At 29.9% G+C, this 27,339-nt stretch overlaps 1 protein-coding gene and 3 non-coding genes across 4 annotated transcripts; all 4 read right to left on the bottom strand.

Annotated features, from left to right (window-relative positions):
* Positions 1-5,198: 5,198 nt before the first annotated feature.
* On the bottom strand, positions 5,199-5,299 carry LOC128040851 (small nucleolar RNA R64/Z200 family). The gene has a single exon (XR_008195657.1). It is a non-coding gene; the product is annotated as a small nucleolar RNA R64/Z200 family (small nucleolar RNA).
* A 120-nt stretch (positions 5,300-5,419) lies between these two features.
* Positions 5,420-5,498, bottom strand: LOC128040718 (small nucleolar RNA SNORD18). The gene has a single exon (XR_008195524.1). It is a non-coding gene; the product is annotated as a small nucleolar RNA SNORD18 (small nucleolar RNA).
* A 65-nt stretch (positions 5,499-5,563) lies between these two features.
* LOC128040848 (small nucleolar RNA Z199) lies at positions 5,564-5,646 on the bottom strand. Its single transcript, XR_008195654.1, has one exon. It is a non-coding gene; the product is annotated as a small nucleolar RNA Z199 (small nucleolar RNA).
* A 16,796-nt stretch (positions 5,647-22,442) lies between these two features.
* LOC105779284 (thaumatin-like protein) lies at positions 22,443-23,434 on the bottom strand. The gene is made up of 2 exons (XM_012603043.2): positions 23,348-23,434; positions 22,443-23,272 (listed from the first exon to the last, which is right to left on the bottom strand). Exons 1-2 carry the CDS (start codon positions 23,394-23,396, stop codon positions 22,557-22,559), a joined length of 765 nt encoding a protein of 254 aa, XP_012458497.1. The 5' UTR covers positions 23,397-23,434; the 3' UTR covers positions 22,443-22,556.
* Positions 23,435-27,339: the final 3,905 nt, after the last annotated feature.

Below are 27,339 nucleotides of genomic sequence, written 5' to 3'. Positions count from 1 at the left end.
AACTATTGTGGAAACTTCAACAAGGTGGAATCCCACGTATAGCTATCATGTAAGCGAATCTGGTGAACTGTTATACATATAAATTCATATAAAAGATTCATAGATGTATACTCATATATAGAGGACTCATGCGTACAGATCCCTATACGAATACTATCATGCAAATTCATTGAAGGAATTTCATGATCGTAGCAGATTCATACATATGAGTTCATAAACGAACATTAACATGTAGAAGCAGATCCCTATACGCAGGCTGTTTCGCGGACGTTTGCATTAAATAATTTCACATATAAATTTGTCATAAAACCCAGAGAATAAGTCCGGCGGACTGTCATGCATGCAGATTCACGAATATGGCAGACTTTCATAACTTACATATGCGAACTTATAAAGTGCAAATCCCTGAAATGAATCATCATATAGAAATAGATTCACATAGCAAACTACCTCTCTGGCCTCTGCTAGATTATGTCATGCAAGCGAATATGACAGACCTCCCTGGATTGTGCCATGTAGGCAATCTGGCAGACCTACCTAGATTATGCCATGGCCATGGACTTACTTTTATTCATATGGCTTAAAGCCTTAAGCTCCGCAAAATCTCATATTACCTTTAAAGGGCTTTCATACTACCTGTAAAGGGCTTTCATATCCATAAGCACATATTTTACGTTAGCACTGAAAATAAGTGACCACCCATTTAAGACCTGAGTTCTGGAATTCACTTGGAAGTTGGCACTGAATCCATTTACTTAACTTTTCCCTTGTTTCTTGAGCCTCTTTAGCCAACTAAACACAACAAACATTTCAGAAATCCAACGAAGACAATTCACCATCATAAGAACCATAATATATTTGCATGCAGAGAAAATTTAATGATTATTTGCAACTTTACCCATTACTGAAGAGAATCAATAGAATAACTGAAATCCTTAACTTTCCTTCCATTTTCTTAAATTTGTTAATATAGATAGGTTAGAATGCTTACCAGCTACGAAATTTTTCAATTTCTTAAGCTCAAACTTTAAGCTCTTTGCTTCATGCATAATGCTCTTTAATCATTCTCTCTTCTAGAACAAAACAGAGAAAAAGATGAAGAAAGAACGAAAAAAATGAAAGAATAGCATCAAAAATCAATTCAATAGAAATTTGTAGATATCTCAAATCGTCATGTCTCCTGTTAAGAAGTTTCTAGTTCAAAAGTAACTGAACTAAAGGTTGAAATCCAATCTTTTATCAACTAGTCTGCCCAGATAGAAAGCTTTTCAATTTAATACCCAAAGTCACTGCCACAACTTAGGCTTAATTTTTCCGGGTGTGACACATTGAGAGTAAGAAACTTAACCTCTCATATCGTTGAATTCATCAAGTCCGTCTCAATAGAACCACCCAAACTCTAGGATATGAATTCATTAAGAGTAAGAGCTCAACCTTATGCATGTACATTGTTCACCATAGGGATAGGTAAAATGTACACTATGAGTCTTTACATGGTTTCGTTTGACCACATTGAACCTAGAAAACTGAGTTGGGTATCCACCATGAATTCCTTAACCACTAGGCTTACAACTCATCCCCCTCGACGAATCAAAGACCTTTTTCCTACTTAACCGTTTGGTTAGTGGATAAGCTAGGTTTCTTTCAGACCTCACGTAGCAAGTACTCAATTCTCTCATAAAGGAATCTTCACAAATAGATTCCTAAGCCACTCGACCGCTTGCCTGGCCTAGAAAAGGACTAAGGTAAATAATCACTTACTTTAACTTCACTGAAGACCATTTGGAGAAAACTCAACATTGATAACTAGAATAGTAACTTCCTGACTATGACACTCTCCTTTACTTACTATGTCAACGAGGGTCACACATTTAGTAACCTTATTACATTGAGTTGACATTTTAGTCTCTAGTCCATCTTGGGTCTTTTAAGGCCTAAGGTTATGGTCATTCAAAGCACATTTAACATAAACTCGAATTTGGTCTCATCTCAATCGTCGATGTAGTCTCGTCTATGTTCATTCCTCTACTGAACACTCAAACTCAATGCAACAACACATAATCATCAAATTACAACATTGAGGAACCTTAATGGTATGATCCTTTTTCGACTGAATATTATCATGTCTTTGATAGTCAATACTGCATCCTTTTGAATGTGGCACAACCACATTCTTGCGACAACCCGCTGAATGTGTCCCTCTGGACGTGGTTTATGCTAACCGCCATTTGCGGCACCACCACTAAGGTTATCCCCAACTTAGGCCCTCTCATCCCCTCCATGGTCACCCCATTGGGTGTGGCCATCTTGGCTAACTGCAACTCATGCGACACCACCGTACTATCAAAGGTGGTGAGAGGTAGGCACATCATACAATGAGGCCACGACGAGCGCCTAAGAATCCAAGGTCTAGAGCAACTACCAAGGCGGGTCTATCATCGAGACCAACGCATGAAAAGGCATTGACGGTCGCACCACCCCCAGGTCAGCATGGCTCAACTTATTCTAGTGCTTTGACTAACCCTTTTTTTTCACAAGCATTGCATTTTACACAATATTACTTTGTTTTTACATCGTCTCCAGGTATTTATTCTTTTTGCACGACCACCTCCACCCCCACCATATTACCTGTCGACGTCATCGACATATCAAACAACGACGATTCCGACGATAATTCCTATGCTAACTGTGCTTGCGACACCGATGAGAAATCTGTATCTTATGTCATCGGTGTATGGGACAATATACTTATATGTCGATAGTGATGCAAACACCTTTAAGATCATTGGTCTACCAAGGTGAACCATTTTCGCAATCACCTGTTCATAGAACGAAGGAGACAGATGACAATCGAGAAGCAAACTACAATCAACCACGGATGAAGGTGAAGAAGAGGAAGGGTAGAAACCATAAATTGAACAAAGAAAAAATCTGTCTTGCAATCGACATCCACCCCGTTGTGGCACACATTACACTCAACGACACAGATGATTTTCTTTTTGTGCTTATCGTGTAAATCTTAATTGTTTAGCTAAGTTTTAGTCAATAAGATTATACAGATATTGGATATGAAATATTTTTAAATAAATATTGTTTTTGGTTGCGCCTTGTTGGTTGCGTTTTCACTCTCCCAATTTCAACCCTTGCAAAGTTGCCAATCACCCCCAAGAATCCCGCAATAATATTTTCTGAACATTTCAAGTCGACCTCCGCCTACCACAAACTACGAGTGACCAAAAATCAATTTAAATAAAAAAATAAAAAAAATACAAACTTCGTCTTAATTGAATCAAGTAATTCGAGTTTTGATTTCGAATCAAGTTCGAATAATTTGAAAGGCAATTTGGTGTAAATACCTTTTTTGGTACCTATCAATTTTGAAAATTACCAAATTAGTCTCAACATAATAACAAAAAATTTCAAAATAATTTTAAAATTTTAAAATAATATTAATTTTAAAACTCAATATTTATAACAATTCTAAAATTTATAGTTTCCACCAAACCTAAATATTATAAAAATTCTAAAATATATCAAAATTAAAAAATTCCTAAATATTTTGAGAACCTAAACAATAAAACTCTATACCCTAAACTTCAACTTTTAAATGCCCTAAAACCTAACACTAAAAAACCCTAAACCGTATAGAAGGAAAGCCTAACATTGAACATGTTTTTCTGCCAAATCTGCTAAAAACATGTCCAACTAAACTCATTTTCCTTTTCTCTCCAAAATCAACCTAATTCAATAATTTTTTAAAAAATCAACATTTTGGTATTTAACCCTCTATCATGAGCAGTAGTTTAAAATATTTTTATCGAATATCTAAATTTTTCATTAAAATATTGATAAATCAAAACGAGTTTAAGTAAAAGCTTTTGCTAAATATTTCATTAAAATTTCCTTACCAGTTCCAAACAAATATCTTACATGATAATAAAGACAAGATTATTTTATTTAAAATTAATTTTTTTAAAAACATCTTAAATGATATTTGAATTATTTTGAATTCAAATTTTCTCCAAAATTGTACTATTTATGTATCTTATAAGCTAATAATAATAATCCTTTTCTTTATCAAAAATTATTTTTATTTATTAACTTAAAGTTTGTCTGTAATGATGTTTTAAAAGTTAAAAAGCAAAAATATTTCAATTAAATTATACATATATTATTAATAATATATAAATACAAATTTTAAATTATTCTATGTTAATATTTATTTTATTAATAAATACAATCATTTAATACCTCGCACAGGTAAACTAATTAATATTTATATTTGTAGATTAATACATCAATAATTTTTATTAAGACGAGCATAATATTCGATCATAAAATTTCTAAAACATGAAAGCACTTAAGTTTAAAAAGTCCAAATTCAAAAAACTTACAAAAAAAAATGATAAGCTAAACCAAACCCAAGGAAATTCAAACTTAAAATTCTAAATATGAAGATCCTGAGTTAAAAAAGTCCACATTCAGAAAACTTCAAATAAAAAAGTATGATAATCTAAACCAGAACCAATCTGGATATGAAAATATTAAATCCCAAAAATTCTAAACACGGAAGCGCCTAAGCATAACAAATCCAAATCCAAGAAACTTCAAATAAATATTATGATAACTTAAACCAGACCCAGTCCGGATATGAAATAATTAAATCCCAAAAATTCTAAACACGAAAGCACCTAAGCTTAACAAATCCAAATCCAAGAAACTTCAAATAAAAAATTTGATAATCTAAACCAGACCCAGTCGGATATGAAAAAATTAAATCCCAAAAATTCTAAACACGAAAGCACCTAAGCTTAACAAATCCAAATCCAATAAACTTCCAGAATCAATCTGGATATGATAAACAATTATGATAATCTAAAACAAAACCAATTTGAATCTGAGAAATTTCAAACCTATAAATTCCAAATACGAAAGCACCTTGAGTATAAAAAAGTCAATCCAAAAAACTTTCAATAAAAAATATAATAATCCAAACTCAAAATAATCTAAATCCACACATTTGGCAGCAAATGAGAACGTCAACTCTTATATATATACCGGCTGGCAATGAGGATTTGGTTCAAATTCAAATCTCAATTGTCCTTTTTACTCTGTTATAATGATTAGTCTATGAAAAAATTTATAACTAAAAATTCAAGGTCGGGGACAGAAGGGTTATAATTTTAAAATAAATCAAACTTCTGCTCAGAAAATATGAATTTTCTTCTCATAGATTTTATTTTAAAAAATCTCTGAAGTCTGACATTTGAATTTTTTTCATAATTCATCATAGCAGAAACTTTTTTTTTTCAGAAAAGCAATTAATCCACAAAAAAACGAAATAAAAAATAAAAAATTAACTCTAATTATTTCTCAAAGATTTCAGCTCAAAATAGCCAAAAAAAATTGATGCATTATTGAGATCAGAGTTTGGTTAAAAACATTGTCGGTCACGGTTTAATCAGAAACACGGACCAAATTAAACCTCATCATATCTCAAAATATTTGAAGAGAAATCATATGTATTCTCTTCGAAGAAATTTCAAGAGATATAAATAAGAAAGATCATCAGAGACTTAAATACAAGTAATCATGGAATAAATCCAATCATATTGTTGCAGTTTTATTTTTCTCATCAATTGATCCATAAAACTCGAAATTTAAAAAAAAAAATTTACATTACATTTGAAAAGAAACTGTGAACGCCGGAAACCCTTAATGAGGAGAATAGATAAAATGGTTCTAGGTTTTGGCAATTATTTATAGATCTGATTGAGGGATTTTGATAAACCCTAAATTTAAACGGTGCCGTTTGTCTTTGGGCCTTCCGGATAGTCGTCGGCTTAATTGGGTTTCCAAATTTTGGCTCGCCTTCTTTTAAGGCTTTCTTTTATCTTTCATTTTTCCTTTTCTTTATTTTTTTTTCTTTTTTTTCTTTAATATTTTTATCTTATTAAAAAATTTAAAATTTTAAGAAATTCCATATTATATCAAAATAATGCATTTTATTCATATTTTTTAATTATTTAAAATACATATTTCCTTTTATATATGTATACTATTTGAGATAAATTCCAAGATAACACATCAAATTTAGTTCAATGCAATATTATATATAAATTTTGATTACGAACATTTTATAAATGAAATATTAATTATATATATTTAATATAAATGTAATACAAATAATTATATATATATATATATCTAATATAAAAGTAAATTGAAGTATTTATTTTTTTAAATGTGTACATTTGAATAAAATTAAAATTTCATGTTACGTTTTACTCAAAGTTTCATATGTATAACTATACTTGAATTAAAATTATTATATCAAATTGCATATCGAATCAAAATTCCTATATAGTTTTGAAATCTTTTTTTAGTTAAAACAAAATCGAAATACATCAAACTAATATGACTTAAAAGCAAAATATGAAGCTATAATTTATTTACAACTTTCTTTTTGAAATAATACGCGCATAGTCTTGCTACATGAATTTAAGGTGTTGAAATGAAATGCCATATTTTTATTTAAATGAAATATAATTAATATTTTTATTTATATACTTTAATTTATAGATTTTTCCCTAGTAATATATATTAATAGATTTTATTAGGAAGCCAATTGAATTTTAGCTCAATTGGCATGAACATTATTACTAATACGGGAGGATATGTGTTCGAAAGCGCTGAAATACATTATCTTCTTATTTATGGGTTGCGGAGGGGTAATGGATAGTTCTAGGTATTGTCTCAAAAAAAAACATATAATGAAATTTTTCAAAAAAAAAACTATTTATAAATAAAAATTCCGTTTTTTTTCTTTATGCTCATACTCCTTTTTTTCCGATTAGCAAAAGTACATAATATTTAAAAATATATATATTTTAGGGTAAATTTCAAATTAATCACCAAACTTTTATAAATTTTATTTTGAGCACCAAAAATTAAAGTTTTCATTTTAGGCACTGTTGTTAAAAACTTTTTTATTTATTTTAAGTACTACTGTTAAAATCATTTTTCATTTTGATCACCCATCATTAATTCATTATTATTTTATACTTATTTTAGTCACACAACTTTAATAATGTTTCATTTTGGTCACTCATTTCATTTTTATAAAATTAATTTTATTTTTCCAAACAAGAATTTAGACTTTTACAAGGAATTGAGCTATTTAGTTGTGGAGATGAAACCCAAATTTTCTCCTGTAACTTAATTCATTGTAAAAAAATCAAAAATTTTTCATGTAAAAACCTAGATAATTCACGGGAAAAACGTTTTCCCTTATTATTGAAAAACTAAAATTTTAATCATAAAGGAGAGGGAAAAGGAAATCAAGCAGATAAAACAGTCTTTCCTATAAAACCCAAGTTTTTTTTTTTTTTTTGCAAAATCCCAAGTTTTTCCAAAGAAAATAATTAAAATTAATTCTAGAAAAAAGTAATTAAAGGAAAGTAAAAGATGAAATAATTTTCCCTATAAATACCCAAGTTTTCCCTATAAGAACTCAATTAATTCTTTGTAAAACTCAAGGTTTTCCTTTTATTGGAAAAATCTAAAACTAATTCTAAAAAGAAAAAAAAAAAAAGAAATTGAAAAGAAAATTTAATTTTCATGTAAAAACACAAGTTTTTAATGTAAAGACGTAAGTTTTTCTATATAAACTTAGGTTTTCTTTAACGGGAAAACTATTATTAATTCTAAGAAATAAATAAAAGAGATTAAAAAGAAAAAATAAGTGACGGAAATGAAAGCTTATAAAAGTTGGGTGACTAAAATAAGTCTACTTAACATTGAATTAACCGTGGGTGATCAAAATAATAATAGTTTTAAATGACAGTACCTAAAATGAAAATTATTTTTAATAGCAATGCCTTAAATGATTTTTTTATGCCTAAAATGAAGACTTATGAAAGTTGGATGACTAACTATATGATTTACATTTTATATTTTATAATTAATTTAAATAAAAATATTTGTAATTATTAAATAATTGTTAATGCATAGAATTGACCAAACAACTCTATGCTCAAAAGTTTGCTCATGCCGATTTGAGCCCCTAACGATTTGAGTATGAGAAAGCCCAAGTCCTTAATAGATCCGAGTCTGAGAATATTCGAGCTATAAAAGCCTTAACTCGAGACTGGTCTAGCCCAAAGCCTGAATTTATAACTAAACAACCATAATTAACATTAATAATTAACATAATTTTATTATATTACTTAAAATAAAAAATATAAATAATTAATTATTATTTTTAATGTATTCATATGCATTGCATATTTATATTAAAATTCTATTAATAGAAAAATAATTAATAATTTTATGTTAAATTATAAAGTGATTTTTTAAATATTAATTTAATATCAAATATTTTAATACTATATTTATATATGTATAATAAATATATAAAATTATTAATTATTAAAATCTATAAAATTAAACTTTAATGATAGTATAAAATATATAATCACACAATATATTAGTTTAATAATACAACAATTTGTGTTATACTTATTACAAATGATTTCATATAAAATATATTAATATATTATAGATTATAATATAAGATTTAATATTACATGATATTATAATGTTTAATCATTGATGCGTATATATAAATTATTAATATAGTATATAATATATGATATGATATAACATTATATAATAAAGTAGGAGGGATAACTTTCAAATGTACGAAAAATATAGGGACTTAGACTATATTTCAACCAATATAATAATAATTAATATATTATGTACTACTCTACTATTATAGTATGTGATATATGGGAAAATTAGGGAAAAAGTTGAATTTTTTTGCAAAGTAGGCTATTTTTTCTCGTAATTAGGAAATAGACCATTTTGGAGAGAAATAGAAAATGTTTCCTTGTATAATTACATAATGATATATATAAATTATATATTTTATTATATAATTACATATTTATTATTTTATTTATATAAATAAAGAGTTGTTAATTAAAATTAAAAAAGTTTAAAACAGCATGAAATAAAAAATAAAAATGTGAGAAGGAGAGTGTAATCAAACCAAGACTCAATGATAAAACCATTAACATTTAACTATCTAACCAGAGGAGCTAATACATCAAAAGAAAACGAATTTTGTAGAAAGCATTTGTTGACATGTCAACTGAACTAAAAATATAATATATTTTATAAGTATTAATATATATAATAATTATTATATTATAGATTATAATAAAAGATATAGCATCAATCGCTATGTGTAATTTAGTATATTAAAATACATGTTTATAATTATAACTAGCAATATATAAAATATTATTAAAATTCATTATTTCTATTAACTTAGATTTTGAACTGTGCTTTAACTTTTGCAAATTGTATTTGGGGTATTATGAATAATTTCTTTTATTTTGGACTTGATATTTGGATCATAATTAGTTTATTTTGAGTTTGGATAATAATGAATATATTATTCGGTTTAGACTTAGTATAATATATTTGGGTTTTGAATAAATGTTTTAGAATATGAATATTAGGTTTATAAAATTAATAAGATAAAAAGTATCCAATTGTCAATATAATATATGCTTAAGGTCAAAAAGCTCTTAGTAAAAAAAAAAAATCAACTGAGTCTTTTAAAGAAAAAGTGCACCCTATTGAGTCCTTAATGACCAAAAAAAATCAACTAGGTTATTTCATTAACGGAAACCGTTGGTTGACCAGCTTGACCATTAAAGGTACTGACATAGTTGACGACAACCACCAAGAGATGATACATGGCATGCCACATGGTAGGATGCTAACTCAACATGTCACATAAACAAAAATTAATTTAAAAAAAAGAAAATTAAATTTAAGACGAACCTAGACAAATGATTGTTCAAGTTCATTTGAATCTAAAACTATAAAAAAAGTTTAGAAATTATAAAAAGAAAAGAAAAAATCAAATTATATATATTTTTAATTTTTATTAAAAATGATATACATTTGTAGAAAGAAACTAAAACAAAAACATAAACGATCGTATGTATATAAATTGACAACTATTTGCTCCCGATAATATTACAGAAGTGGGATTGTGTAGTACCATGTTATACCTAAATAAATCATATACAATTTCATCCATTGGTCTCAAAATGATGGTTCACTTTCATCGTTTTACTAGTTACCTTTTTATCCTTAAACCAACAATAAAAATATTTTTGTTAATTCACATAATATAATAGAATAATATATTTTACATATAATAAACACTTTAGTTATTTTATATACAACAACTCTATTAAATATATATAATTTATGTTTTTTATAAGATAAATTTTAATTCAGTTGTTATCATATAAAAAAGTAAAATTAACTATTACATTTGAAATTAAAATATTTATAATTTTTAAAATTCAAAATTATTTAAATTCGCCGAAGCCTACTCGATTTGATCTGAGCCTGACTTTGAAAAAATTTGAGCTCGATTTTAAAAAAATTTGAGCCTGAACAAACCCAAGCCTAAAAAAACCTAAACTCAAGAAAATCCAAGCCTAAAAATATTCTAATCTAAAGTAAACTCAATCCAAGTCCGCCTATTTGTCAGCTCTATTAATGCAAGTATAGGTAAATCCAAATTACTTTAATAAAGACCTCTAAATTTCAATTTCAACATTAGCTTAACTTTTACACATGTTTAAATAAAATTAAACATGCGTATGTGTGTGAAAATTATGTATTTAGATTACAGGTGTGCATTTAAAAATAACATACCATAAAAATAAAACTTAAGGGTTTGAAACTAGAGTTGTCCATGGGTCAGGCCAAACCCAACAAAAATTTTAAGCCCATCTGTTAGGCTTGAGCCCACCCATATTAATTTTTTATATTATTATTTTTATATAATTTTTTTAAAATATAATACATCAAAAATATTAAAAATATTAAAATAAATGTTTCTCAACAAATTGAAAATAACTTTTAAAAAACATGTATACTTAAATAACACTAGGATATTGCAACTCAACAAGAAAATGCCTCTAAAATAGTAACAAAATTAACAAATAAAAAGAGTTATACAATATCCAAATAATAACAACAAAATAGTAGCAATATAATTATGAAATGATAGCAAAATAGTGAAAAAAAAATAACAACAAAATAATAAAAAGCAGCAAAAAAATTGCAAATTTTTTTATTTTGCATATTCGGGACAGGCTGAGCTAGGCTCGGGCCAAAAAAGTCTTACTCGAGGCATGACCCATTTTTTAAACAGGCCATATTTTTTTTTGCCCAAACTCATTTTTCGGGTCTATATTTTTACCCAAACCCTCCTATTTTTCGGGTGGGCCAATTTGAAACTTGTAAAATTAGAACGTCGGTAATGACAATACATCGCAAAGAAAAGAGAAATAAAAATAAAGAACGCACAGATTTTTACGTGGAAACCCTTTTGGGAAAAAAACCATGGGTAAAGGAGAAGAAATTTCACTATGTCAAATTTGAATGATTACAAGAGGAGTTTCGGCTACATCTATTTATAGGTTGAAAAAACCTAATTCTAATCAAAGTCAAATATATTATGCTAATAAATGTTAAATATATTATACTCATAAATACTAAATCTTCTAGAAAGAAGATATATTTTGTTTTAACTTGACTTGCAAGCAATCTCTTAAAATTTGGGTCATACAGCTCTAACAATCTCCACCTTGACACTAATTCTCAACGAACAAGTTTTTCACCTCTTCCATAAAACCCCTTAAGGGTTTAACTTCAACATAAATACCAACCAAGTTTAAGCAATGCTCAAACTTGGTTATAGGAAGTGACTTAGTCATCATATCTGCAGGATTTTCATGAGTACTAATTTTACTCACAATAATATCACCACGAGCAATAATATCACGAACAAAATGATACCGAACATCAATGTGTTTTGTTCTCTCATGAAACATTTGATATTTTGTAAGGAAGATGACACTCTGACTGTCACTAAACAATGCACTGATTTGAAGGTCTTCATTGAGTTCACTAAAGAGACCCTTCAACCAAATAACTTCTTTACAAGCCTCAGTAATCGCCATGTACTCAGTTTCAGTGGTAGAAAAAACGACTGTAGTTTGCAAAGTGGCTTTCCAACTGATTGCACAACCTCCGATTGTAAAGACATAACCTGTGAGAGATGTTCTTCTATCAAGGTCTCCAGCAAAATCAGCATCAACATACCCAATGACTCCATCTCTAGTCCTTCCAAACTATAAGCAAACATCAGTAGTACCTCATAAGTATCTTAAAATCCACTGAACTGTTTTCCAATGTTCTTTACTGGGATTCACCATGTATCTGCTAACTACACTGACTGCATATGATAAATCTGGACATGAATCAAGAGTTTTCTCGTCTGTTTTTCAATCATAGCTTTCCAAGACTTACATACGAAAAACACATCGATTTTCTGCTTTAGGAAAAACGCCCAAATTTTTCTAGAAAAATTATCAATAAAAGTTAGCATATAATTAGCTCCACCTCTCGAAAGCACTCTGGATGACCCACACAGATCAAAATGAATATACTCTAACATTCCTTTCGTGTTATGGATTTCTCTAGTGAATCGAACTCTCTTTTGCTTCCCCAAAACACAGTGCTCACAGAACTTTAGTTTGCAAATTCTTTACCCATCAAGAAGTCCTCTTTTACTCAATTCTACTATGCCATTCTCACTCATTGCTCTAAGCGCATATGCTAAAGTTTAGTAATATCATCATCTTACAAGAAAGAGGAAGCGACAGCTGCATCACCAGTAACAGTAGAACCCTGCAAAACATATAACTTGGCAGTCTTTCTCTGCCCTTTCATCACAACGATGGAACCTTTGGAAATCTTCAAAACTCCACTTTCAGCTATGTATCTGTACCCTTTTGAATCAAGAGTACTCAACAAAATTAAATTTCTTTTCAATTCTGGAACATGTCACATGTCACTAAGTGTTCTGACAACTCCGTCAAACATATTAACTTTAATCGTTTCAACACTTGCAATTTTACACGAAGCATTATTTCTCATCAAAACAACACCTTTAGACACTGTTTTGTAAGTTGTAAACCAATCCCGATTGGAACTCATGTGGAAGGTGTAGCCCGAATCAAGGATCCACTCCTCGCTCACTTTAGAATTGTTGACAGAAGCGACTAGAAGTTCACTATCGTTGTAGTCTTCTACAGCATCAGCTTCACTAGAATTTTCTGGTTGTTTTCCTTTTTGATTCGCAGTTTCCCTTTTGATCTTGTTCTGTAGCTTATAGCACTTAGATTTAATGTACCCTTTTTTTCTTGCAAAAGTTACAAGTTTTACCTCTATTTGAAGACTTCGATCTACCCTTAGATTTACCGCGAGGACCCGTTCCTGTGTCCTTCCACGATCATCATTAGCATTCCATTCTTATCTCCCACGAACAATGAGACTCTCTCCCTAAGAGTTGGGTTTAACCACAAGATGCTTCATCTTATCATACGAGGTCAAAGAATCATAAACCTCATCAATTGTGAGAGACTCGCGGCTATATAAAATCGTGTCTCTAAAGGTTGAATAAGACTGGGGCAACGAATAAAATAGAATCAGCCCTAGATCTTCCTTATCATACTGAACCTCCATGGCCTTCAAGTTTGAGAGAATTTTTTTAAACACTGTTAAGTGTTCGTGCACAGACGCATCTTCTTCCAAACGATGAGCATTAAGACGTTGCTTTATATACAACTTGTTGGTTAGAGTTTTTGATATACATATTTGTTCCAGCCTCTTCCATAATACAGCGGCGGTCTTCTCCTTCATCACATCTTGTAAAATTTCGTTAGACAAATGTATATGTAATTGTGTTAACGTCTTTCGATTCTTACGCTTCTTCTCTTCATCTGTTAATACCGAAGGCATCTTATCTATCCCTAGTAGGGCATCCTCCAAATCTATCTACAAAAGAACTGCTTGGATCTTAATATGCCACAATGAAAATCTGGTGTTGCGATCCAATAGTAGAATTTCATACTTTAAAAAAACCATTACCATGATCGAGATGAATAACCCAGAAGCTCTGATACCAATTTGTAAAATTAGAACGTCAATAATGAAAATATATCGCAAAGAAAAGATAAGTAAAAATAAAAAAACACAGATCTTTACGTGGAAAACCTTTCAGGAAAAAACTACGGGTAAAGGAAAAAAATCACTATGTCAAATTCAAATGATTATAAGAGGAGTTTCGACTACATTTATTTATAGGTTGAAAAAACCTAATTCTAATCAAAGTCAAATATATTATGCTAATAAATGCTAAATATATTATACTTATAAACACTAAATCTTGAGAAAGAAGATATATTTTGTTTAACTTAACTTGCAAGCAATCTCTTAGAATTTGGGTCATACAACTCTAACAAAACTAATAATAACATGTATTCACTATGTACAAAATGACTTTTCTTTTCATTTTAATCAAAATCTTGTAATATTATATATTAGAAATTTTATCACATGAATATGCGTATGGAAACACATATTTATATCACAAAAAACGTGTTTAAAAATAACATACAATAAATAATGAAACGTGTGGTTTGGAACTCATGAATAATAACATATGAAATATGTACCATATTAAAAAGAAAAAATAGCTTAAATTGTGAGTAAAATAGAATTTAAACACATAAATATATCAAATGAAGAATATTAAATGAATGCAATTATTTGTGACACCAACTCAATTAACAACATTGTTAATAAATTAGAAATCATATCACATGCATATGTGTGTGGAAACCTCGAATTTAAAACACAAATATGTGCTTAACAATAACATACAATAAACAATGAAGCTATGATTTGAAACTCATTAAATCACAATAACATATGAAATTAACAACACAATTATATTAGATTAAAAAATACTAAATGCATTACAATTATTTATCATGGCATTGAAATCAATTGTGAGTTAATGTCGAATTGACTTGTTGTAACACCCTATCCCCAACTCGACCAGCAAGTCCGGGTATCGAATGTCATATCAAGTCGAACAATTTAACAACATTTCAAAGTTTGACTTCTACTCTAGCTCGTATAGCACCTGTGTTAATTACTTACAAACTTTCTGTCTTAATGAGTTAACAGACATTTACAAACTTTACAATAAGTCTATAATACAATAACAAGCTAAATCTCTAAGGCGTGGCCTTTAAGGGTGCCCCTCTATATACATGAAACGTCCTCCCTACCCATCTCCAACACTGGTGGGGTCTGGCTTGGTCCCTTCTATGGATATAAAGTCTTTATCTACCTTTCACCCAAGTAACAAATTTTACAAGTTCCGGAGAACTTAGTGAGATTTGCACATAACATTCATGTAAACCTATATAAATCTTAAGAAATTGGGATTTCTGGGTTAAAATTTAACTCATTGAATTTCCTTAGATAACTTGCAAAATCAGTTGGCAAGGCTAATGCCTTATTTTTTTTGAGTCATTTATTGGTGAACATAGATCCTGGTCTAATCATAACCATGTTCTCTCATTGGTCTTGCCCTAAATTATCATTGTTACACATCTCTGATACTCGTATTCACTAGTTCTAACTAGCGACAATTGGCATTACCCAAGTATTTGTCATAACTACGGGTCTTTACCAGAATAAGATCTTTTCTTTATCCTCTTTTCTTTAATGAACTAGGGCCCACAATGTAACCCCATAGTATCCGATCTTTCATTCTGTTCCTTTAAGATGTTCCATTAGACATGTAGTACTCGACATACTATCTCCTACTCATGTCTTCCGTGAAGGTTTCCACCCTTGGTAGATCAATAAGATCTTTACCGTGTTTCACGGTCCTATCAGACTTTTACTTTTCACTATTCTCTAATGGACTTCATTGATAGACATCATATTACCCTCCAGTCAAAGGGATCTCTCCCTCCTTTTCACACACAATTGGGTTAGGATGCTTCCTTAGTTCTACTCATTATTGCCTCTAGCGAATTCTCTTGTTTGAGTAAATTCTCTTAAAGAATTCTATTAATTTTAAGAATTCAATATACAATGGATGGATAAAGTGAGGGGAGGCTCTCTATTTATAGTTGAGCTTCCCAAAAACGACGGTCTAGATTAAGTTACATCGAAGGACGAGATAAAGTCTATCCCTTATATCAAGGGATTTACAAGATTACAATATCAAATCTAATAAAGTCTTTAAAAGATATGATTCTTATCAATTTTCTAATATTAGTTCCTATAATTACCAAGGTAGCCTATGTTTCCATATCTGCGTCATCTGGCCACCCATGCTTTAATCTAATAGGCTTCTCCGTCAGTTCTTTGAATCGAGCTAGTTATCGTGGGCTAAATAATCACCATCTAATTGATAGACCTCCATGGGGTGCAACTTGTGTGATGGCCACAGGCTTTGCGCTTTGGCCCGTGACACTATCTTGTGACTGATCGTGCATGTCATATCACAACTTCTTCCATATATTGGAAAATCGGGTTAGAAAAATGCAACAGAAAATAAGTTTAAGGGAAAAACTAGAGTTTTAATTTTTTTCCAAGACTAGAACTTGTTTGTGATGTCTAAAGTAATAAACACTTAATCAAAATTGTACCTTTTAATTTTTCTAGGATGAACGCTTCGACTGAGTAGTCTTTTCCACTATCCTCAAGCTCACGTTTGTCAAGTGCGGGATCTCTTTGAATTAGAGAATTTTCCACAAAATTACTAGTGGGGTAATTTTGCAATTTTTTTAAACTTTAGGGTCAAGTTGTAAATAAAAAATATCTTTAGAAATCTTTTGAAATTTCTCCAATTTTCGATTTCAAGTCCAATTTTCGAGTTCAATTACCAATCAAGCCAATTGTCTGACTTGAAAATTAATTTCCAAAAATATCATATTTTTTTAATTAATTTGATTAATCAAGCAAAATTAATTTTCCCAAAAAAAGCACTAAGATTTTTCAAAATTAATTTTTTTTAAAATTATTTAATCAAATTCTCTAGTTGAACAATTCTCATGATCTCCCAATTTAATTCCACATTGAATAAATCGACTCAATTAAATTATTTCCAAAGTCGTAGGATTTCTTTCTTATTCAAATGTAGTTTGATCGAGCTTTTATTGAGTTAGCGGAGGGACCAATCGGATATATACAATTAGGCTCTAGTAATTGCAATTATGTCCAGATGCATCACTCTGGTAATTCGAAATTTACTTAATCATGGAGTCAGTCCACAAGAAGTACCATGATTGAAAACTCCTTATTGTATACTATGTACGAAAGCAATTCATCCAATTGCTTTTTCCAATGACCTTGACATGTATGTGTTACCCTAATATGATATCTTTGATTCCTTTGAGTCAAATCCATTCACTCAATATAATCTTATTTTTATCTCATTGTCACCATTGTGTTTTCTTAATGATTAATATGATCACTGTCAACAAATGACTGTGATAAATTACTCGTTCGAGAACAAGAAACTCGTGGCCATGTTCCATATTTATCAATCTAGACAATGCTAATGAAAGGATATTGTTAACTCTTTAATTGAGCTATGAATTCCATTGTTGCTAGTAAAGCCATGTCATACACAAGTCATGTACCCAATATATCGGTTATAGGCTTGATCATTTTTAGAGCATAAGTCTCCACTTATATCAAAGCACATGAGTTGCATATGCATGGTTAGTGACTAACTCAAGATTTAAGTAAATCACACCATGAACGTCACAAGTGAATTAATTCACAAACGGATTTAGAATTAATTCATCTTAGGTCCAGTCAAATGTATTATTCTTCCAATGTATACATCTATATCTCTACTCGTAGAGTCTACTACTTTGATAACCAAAACTAGTCATCTCCCCAATTGAAATTATAGACGACATAATAATCCTTCTAAGTATTTGAATCAAATGCTCACTTTGATTCTTTAACAGGATTACAAACTCGTTTAGATTATCTACTAAAGTAAGTTGTCTTTCTTGCAATGTAAGCGTTCTTATAATGCCACTTATCATTAGTTTGAATTTAGACAACCAATTAGCTAATATTTGCTTATCACAATTTTACTATGCATGCAAAACATGAAAGACAGAAACACAAATGACATAATAGTGAAATGTGAAATTAACTTTATATATTTATTCATCGTTCAAATACATAGAAAACAATTACATGTTTACTACAATATAGGCATATTTCCCAACACTATATACATTGGCAGGTATCCTAGTCTACTAATCTGCACACTTTGCATGCTGCCATAGGCAAACTATGGTCTTACACAGGTAAACCCATGTTTAATGTCCCAGAGGACTATCCCGTGTTTACTGTCCTGGCAGACTACACTAGTTGCCAAATCTGAGCTATGGTCTTACACCGTAATCCCCATATTTAATATCCTGGTAGACTACACTGGTTGTCATAGCTGAGTTGGGGTCTTACACCTTAATCCTCAATGTTTAGGGTCCTAGTAGACTACACTGGTTGCCATAGCCGAGCTATGGCTTACCCCTTAATCCCCATGTTTAACGTCCTGGTAGACTGCACTGATTGTCATAGTCGAGCTATGGTCTTACACCTTATAACCTCTTTTGAGGTGTCGCCCTGTAGGATTTGGATACTGTTGTCACAGTGTCGCCCCATAAAGCTTGTAGACCATCATCACGATGTTACTTTATGGGACCTATAAACCTTTATCATGGTGTCGCCCCAAATGACTAGTCAATAACCGTCATCACGATTTCATTCCAGCGTGCCATTAGTTAACCATTGTCATGATGCCTTATTACTTCCTTGAATTCCTATTTCAATTTGTCTTTCTTCCAGTGCGCCAAATATTCCTCCATACCATTTCAATCCACCCATTTCTCCATCTACCCCGTCAAGGTACAATTCCTCTGTACTTCACATATATAATAAACATGCAATTCACACAAAAATAAGATATTATTTACATAGACATAATACGCTAAATATTCAAACAACGTGTGGTAACCACCAAACAATTAACAATCATTCTTACAAGTATTCACATACATTTACGAGATTATGCATCCATATCATACCCATTCATCACTTTTAGCTTCAGGGACCACATAGAGTCAATTTTTTTTCTTTAGCTTCCTTCTAAGTAAATGTTGCTCACTAATATGGAGCGTGTTCGGCAGAGAGTTGGGAGCAATATTTCTTACTCACTTTGCGGTCATGATACAAATGATAGTTTACACGTGTTAACATGATTGTTCGACAGGAAAAGAGGTGTGGAGACAAGTCATTCCAAATGACCAACATAATAGTTTCTTTTCTACGAATTTACGGACTTGGCTAACCTCCAATCTTTGTTGTTGCACGAGATTTCCTAGAAGAGAGATAGCTTGGTCCTATCTTTTTAGAATAATTGTTTGGTGCATATGGAAAAATAGGAACCTTTTTATTTTCCAATGTATTTCTTGGAGCATCCTTAAGATTGTTAAAATTTCTTATACTTGGGCACAACAGTATGAGTTGAGTCATTATAGGGATAAGTCAAATGTTCGTATCTCTAGTTCTTTGAACACCTTGTCAGAGAATTGGGTGCACTTGTTCACTGATGGTGTGGTTGATCGAAGATCTGAAGCAGCGTCTGCTGGTGGAGTGTTGCAAGGTTAGAATAGGAATTGGATTCTAGGCTATAACCGATTTCTCAGAAAATGTAACATCTTTGAGGCTAAACTTTAGGTTATTTTGGATGGCATGATTAGTTCACTTAGTAATGGCTTTAATAGAGTTGTGATCCATACTGATAATTTAGAAGTAGTTCAAGCCTTACAAGATAATTTACTAGAGGATTCGAGCATTACAATTCTCAAGAGAGTCCAAAGGATCATGAGTACGGAAGGGTGCTGGCTGATTCGACATATTCCTAGAGAAGAAAATCGTGTTGCTATTTGTTTAGCTAAATTAATCGTAGAAGGGAGGACAAGTCTCCAAGTTTATGACGAGTGTCCTCTCCAAGTTTATGACGAGCGTCTTCATGATATGTGAGAAGTTCTAATTCAAGATAAAGCTAGGGGAGCTATTGATCAACTTGATTTGATGTAATCTTTCCTTATTTGTTTGTTTCACCAAAAAAAAATAATTAACCTAATTAATTCTAATATCAATTAAGTGATAATTAAGATGTTTAGAATTCTCACTACGACAAAAGTTAATTCCAAGGACAGTTTTTCTAAGGGTTCAAGAGACTATCGGCTAATTTTATTGATTCATATTTCATAAACACACTCGAGGTATGATTTGTGATTACCCTTATATTTAAATATATATTATGTTTATGCTAATTATCTTAAATTCTATGAGGGAAAAAATAATGTAAATTAATATTTAATTTTAGGGTAAACTGCACCTATGGTCACTTTTGTTTACCTCAGGTTACATTTTAGTCACTTATGTTTGAAATGTTATGTTTTAGTCACTTACGTTATCGCGTTGTAACATTTTAGTCACGGAGTCGTTAATTGTCGTTAACGGTATAACAGTAAGCTGACGTGGCACGTTAAATCATCATTTCAAACAAAAATTTTACAATTGGTCCCCATATTTTTTTGCTTTGAACAAATTATTTTTTTTTCTTTTATATTCTTTTAACTTTTCCTTTTTCTTTTTAATTCTCTTGTGCTTCTCCCTTTATTTTCCTACCTTCTCCATTTCTTGTAACATATCAAGAAGTCGAATTGGCAGTGAAGAAAGAAGCATGGTATGGGTTTATGGGTTTTGGTTATAGACAATGATGACTTTTGACTTTTTGCTTCATTTTTCACTGCCAATTCGACTTCCTGATATGTTAAAAGAAATGAAAAAGGTAGGAAAATAGAGGGAGAAACAGAAGAGAATGGAAAATAAATAAATAAAAGAGAGAAAAGTTTAAAGAACATAAAAAAAATTTAAATTGCTCAAAACGAAAAAAATATGGAGATCGATTGCATAATTTAACTTAAATTTTTTGTTTGAAATGATTATTTAACGTGCCACATCAGCTTACTGTTACACCGTTTAACGGCAATTAACGACTCAGTGACTAAAATGTTACAACAGGATAACGTAAGTAACTAAAACGTAACATTTCAAATATGAATGACTAAAATATAACCTAAGGTAAACAAAAGTGACCATGGGTGTAGTTTACCCTTAATTTTAATATAAATATATTTGTTGTCGAAATTTATAAATTCCTTAAAAGTTTCTCAAACTTTAATTTTGGCCGGCACTTACTGTCTTGAAAAAGTATCTTACTTTTAATGACGGTTAAAAGTGCCGGGAAAACTTGTGCTGGTAAAGTTCTGCACTTTATTGGCACTTGTAGCTTGTTCAACAAATTTTATCGGCACTCACCTAGCTAGCAGTCAAAGAACAGTCGGTAAAATCATTACCGGAGGTTTTTTTCTAATTTTACCTGCACTTATAAATGTCGGGAAAAGTAAGTTATTTTGTAATATCTATTCAAGTAGTAACTATATTTTACATTAATAAAATTAGTTCAAACATAAATGTGAGAACAGTTGCCTAGTTTAGGCCCCAATGTTAGAACAATTGTCAAGTTCAGGGCCTAACTTAGATAAAACAAATATCCAGACCCAATATGAGAATAGTTATCAAATTCATGCCTCAAATAGTTATTTAACCCTTGGACTTAAAATCCTTATCTCCTTAATAAATTTATCATTTAACCTAAATACCTTAATTAATATTTCTGAAATTCTAGGGTGTTTTGAGTTGACTTATAACATCAACTCAATCAATAATATTTTTATATAGACAAACATGTGGTCGAAGCAATTTGTATAATAAAATTTGAATGTACAAAAATATCAACATAAAACTTTAGTTGTAATGGTAAAGAAAAGATTTTATTAATGTTGATAACATAAAAATCTCAACATTTTCAACTTTCTCATAGGTGTTTTTAAAATAAGAGAAACACAAACTTATATTTGTAATAAAATAACTTATTTAAAATATGTAATATTGTTTTAGTAATTTTCTTGATTAAGTTGATATTAAATTAACTCGTGACATTAACTTAGTCACACATTTAAATAATTGTATAGATATACAAATGATGTGAGTGAAAAAAAACTTGTGTAATAATATTGAAATGTATAAAAATATTAAAATAAAGTTTTGGTTGATGTGATAAAGAAATAATTTTATAGATGTTGGCGGCACGAGTTCAAATATAACATTTGCAACTTCTTTTGTAGTTTATTTTAATATTAAAAAGAAAGCAAAAGTACTATCATAATAATATAACCTACTTAAAATATGTATTTACTTGATTAAATTGATGCCACATTGAATTGATATCGAGTTAACTTGTGACACCAACTCAATCATACTTTTAAAGAATAGTATAGATAAAAATTTTTGTAATAAAATATAAATAAAAGTGTTTTAATATCTATGTAATACATAATATTAATGTTTACATTAAAATTTAAATTAATATAAAATATTTTAAACATGACAAAAAGATACCAGAGATACATAAACCGCTAGATCTATTATATAGAAGCCTGATGAGCTCCCCATGTTGAAGGACAGAAAGTTATAATATACTCTTTTGAAGCACAGTTTATCAATGGTGGAGGCATATCAAAGGCATAGCTATAATAACAAGGGCAAGCCTCTTTAAAAATCTTCGAATATAGGCTCGGTTTGCACGTTTCAGGTGTTCCATACTCGTTTCTGCAACAAAAAGAATCGACATTGAAAGCCAAGCAAGCACTTTTGCAAGCAACTACTTGCCCGTGCTTGTTACGGACTTCGAGTTCTTGAGGGCACAAGTTGTTCAGGTTTTCGGAGCAGCCTCCGATTGCACATTTAGGCGAAAAGGGTCTCGTAGAGATGGAAACCGGAAGGTTGTAGCCATCGACGAGGCTTACGTCGTAGAAATCAGGTTTAGCTTTGCCGCCTTGGAGTGCGATTTGGACTAACGTAGCCGGTGGTGTGCCAATTAGTCCATCGCATTGAAGCCTTCCGTCACAATCACCAGTTTCACAAGCTGGTTGCCAATTGGAGTTAAAGTTGCATCCTGTCCGGGCCCAAATTCGGCCACTCCATGTCCACGGCGCCTCAGTCCGTCGAGTCTCACCTGTAGGGAGATAGAATCCACCGTCTGCTATCACCGGATGGCCAGCATTGGCGGCAGTTCCTGGCCATATAGGGAAAGGACACTTGTTGTGTACATAAAATGTGACTGTATGTGCTAGTGAATGCCCTGCAACATTTATCTGCCTTCATGTCTCCGGATTAAAATGTTTAACAAAAAAAATAAGCAATGTTATGAAATTACCAGAAAACAGGAGCATAAGGAAAACAGCAGCAAACTGCAATGACTTCATTTTTTAAAATTCAACTTGGATGAAAGGCAAAAGAGGGGGTTCTTTTTTTTTGAAGGTAGACAAAAGGGTTTCATAATTATATATATTTGCATTCGGAAATTAAATTAATGATTATTAGATTTCTGCTTTAATTGTACTTCAAGATAACCAATCCCGTCTTTAAAGAAAATCAAACATCAATAAGCAAATTGACATTTGCAGTGAAAACTTTGGGGAAAACCACTATTTTAAAGCCATATGTGATAAATCTATGAATTATGATAGTGACATTTTAAATTGAGCCTGCTTTCTAGACGGGAGCGCGAATTATGGATGGCATAAGTCGGTTAAAATCAATACTTAATCGATTAATTTGATTAAGTTTATTTTAGCACTTAAATTGATAGATTTATTCAATTATTAATTATTTAATTTTATAATTGAATCGATAAATTTAACTGACTTAATATTTAATATTTGGGTAAACTACTAAAATAGTCACTTTTATTTATCTCAGGTTACATTTTAGTCACTTACGTTATCGTATTGTAACGTTTTAGTCACTGAGCCGTTAATTGCCGTTAACAATATAACGGTAAGCTGACGTGGCATATTAAATCATCATTTTAAATGAAAATTTTAGGTTAAATTATACAATTGATTCCTATATTTTTTTCGTTTTGAGCAATTTAATTTTTTGTTTTGTTTTTAACTTTTTTTTTTCCTTATTTTCCATTCTCTTTTGTTTCTCCTTATATTTTCCTCCCTTTTCTATTTTTTAACATAGTTTTTTTATGTTTTCCATTTATTAAAATTAGTCCCTATACTTTTATTTTTTGAACAATTTATTTTTTTCCTTTTATTTTTATTCACAATTGTCTATAATAAGCAAAAAAAAAAGATTAAAAATCTTTATTCTAGGTTAAAAATCTTTATTCGGGTTTTCGTTGAAGATCAATACAAAATTTTTAACTTTCTTTTTTTTTCTTTATTTTCATTCTCTTCTTTCTCCTCTGTTTTCCTCCTTCTCTGTTTCTTTTAACATAGTTTTTCTATATTTTCCGTTTGTTAAAACTAGTCTCTATACTTTATTTTGATATTGGGTATTTCTTATATGTTCTGTTTAATCTTCCTTTTAATTAGTTTTAATATATTTTCAACTGAGGGTAACAATTTTGTATTGCTCTTCAATGAAAATCCAAAATAAAGATTTTTTAATCTTTTTTGCTTATTGTAAACAATTGTGAATTGGGTTTTGATATTTTACACTTATTGTTGATGCTATACAAAGGATCCAAAATGGATTATTATGGTGATTTTATAGAATTGCTTGGACTTCATATTTCAATAAAGATTTTCATAATATTGGTTAACCCTTCGATCCTATTAGAGTTAACTTGATTTTTAGTTTTTGGCACCAATTTGGTAAACAAATTAATGTCTTTGGTAGAATTTAGCTTGGTGTTCTATTATATATTGAAGAAGAATTGGAATTGATTGATGCAATAAGATCAATTTTATTCATCTTGCAATGATCAAAAACAATCTTTGGGTTTACACACGAGTATGTAATCAAAGATAATTTGCTTTAACAAATAAAGAAATAAAATAAAAATTAAATTGTTCAAGAAAAAAAAGTATAGGGACTAATTTTAACAAATGGAAAATATAAAAAAACTACATTAAAAGAAATGGAGAAGGGAGGAAAACAAAGGAAGAAGTAGAAAAGAATGGAAAATAAAAGAAAAAAAAAGAAAATTAAAAGAACATAAAAGAAAAGAATTAAATTGCTTAAAATGAAAAAATATAGGGACCAATTTTATAATTTAACTTAAAATTTTCGTTTGAAATGATGATTTAATGTGCCACATCAGCTTACTGTTACACTGTTAACGGAAATTAATGGCTTAGTGGCTAAAATGTTACAACATGATAACGTAAGTGACTAAAACGTAACATTTCAAACATAAGTGACTAAAATGTAACCTGAGGCAAACAAAAGTGACTATTTTAATAGTTTACCCTTAATATTTTTAACTATTATAAATATATTTATATTTTATAACTAGTTCTTTATACCTATGAATTGATTTTGTGTTTATAAATTAAAATATATTTAATAATTTTAGAACTTATTAAATGAATAAAATTCCTTAAAAATTAAAATTTTACTTAAATATGGCTTTAAATGATTTTTATTTAATTAAAATACAATAAATATATACTTAATTTGTATACATGTTTCATTAATAAATCTGAATGTGTTTTAAAATATTTTACCCATTTTAAAATATTTATGTAAACTTTATAAAATTTACAAAATTAAACAATTTATTTAAAAATATGCATGCTAAACCGTTTTAAAATTTTTAATTTTTAAAAAGTTTTTAAAAATTAAAAAATTATGTAATTTCATAAAAATATGGTATTAGAAATTAAAAATCAAAATTATTTGTTTAAATTTGTTTATTATTGAAAACTTTATTATTATTATTATTATTATTATTATTATTATTATTATTATTATTATTATTATTAAGGTAAACTATATAGATAGTGATTCAACTATCAAAATTTTTCATTTTAGACACATAAAATAAAAAAGTTTGTAATTTAAGTACCCACGTTATATAGTTCGGTCATTTTGGTCACTCCCGCTAAAATCACAAACGAAAAATTGACATGGCAGTTAAAAATTGGTATAATAAAAAATTTAGCCCTCAACATTTCATACTATATCACTTTAGTCATAGTTTTAAATTTTTAACCCTCAAAATTTACAAATGATCTCAATTTGATCCTAATTCTAAAAAAAATACATAAATATACAAAATATTTTCAAAAAATATAATAATAAATTTAAATTTTATATTAATTTTAAATATATAATTATATTAATATTAAATAAAATAAAAAATCCCTCTCCCCTACTGGACCTCTCCCACCACTATCCTCGTCTCCCCTCCTCTTCCCTCCCATCGCCTTATTGGATCTAGTTCCCTAAGTGTAGTATTTTTGTTTAAGTACATTTGTAATTTTTTGAACAGATTGGTTAATAAAATTATTCATGAATTACATTAATACTTAGTATTATTGTCCTCAAATGGTTTTTGAAGCAAAATGGAAGCAAATGTTGCTCATTGGTTGTCTAACGTTTAACTAATACTAAGCAATATTACGTGGTCAAATCGTAATACGAAAAGATAGCATGTATTAGTAAACGAACCTAAACATGCCCTTAGTCTAATTGGAAATGAGCAAATCGATTAAAAGACTAATATGTCATCTATCTAGTCCAATTGGGGAGATGCCTTGTCTTGGGCATCAAAGCGGATGACTCCCAGAAGATAGAGATATAGATGTGACTGACTGGACTGACAGTACATTGAACTGGACCCAAGTAGAATAGATCCTGAATCCGTTTATAGATTTATTTGCTTGTGATGTTCATAGTGTGGCATACCTAAATCTTGAGTGGATGGCAAACTATGTATGCGCGACTCATACACTTTGATGTAAGTAAAAGTTTGAGTTCAAATAGATAAGAAACTGAAAGCTGGTGTGTTGTGTGTATAACTTCTGCAATACGTAACGTCATTCACAATAGTGGAATTCATGGCCCGAGATATGGGTAAATGATATCCTCTCATTGGCATTACATGGTTTATGAAAAGTAAACATGGCCATGGGTCTTTCATCTTTGTGATGAATGATTTAATTACTATTTGATAATAATTGACTTTTCATGAAGGAAGATGTAATGGTTACCATGAAATAAAATAGGATCATATTGGGAGAATGGATATTATCTCAAAGAGATCAAGGATATCCTATGAGGGTAACACACTTATAACAATGTCATTGGACGAGCAATGAGTAGTTGCTTTCGTAAAGGTATGTTGTTAGGGAGAGCTCAGTCACAATACTATAGTGGAATGACTTTCTAACTAAATGAGTTTATAAT

The sequence above is a fragment of the Gossypium raimondii genome, chromosome 4 (assembly GCF_025698545.1).
Source record: "Gossypium raimondii isolate GPD5lz chromosome 4, ASM2569854v1, whole genome shotgun sequence".
Taxonomy (NCBI): Eukaryota; Viridiplantae; Streptophyta; class Magnoliopsida; order Malvales; family Malvaceae; genus Gossypium; species Gossypium raimondii.
This window is presented reverse-complemented; position numbering and strand designations above follow the sequence as displayed.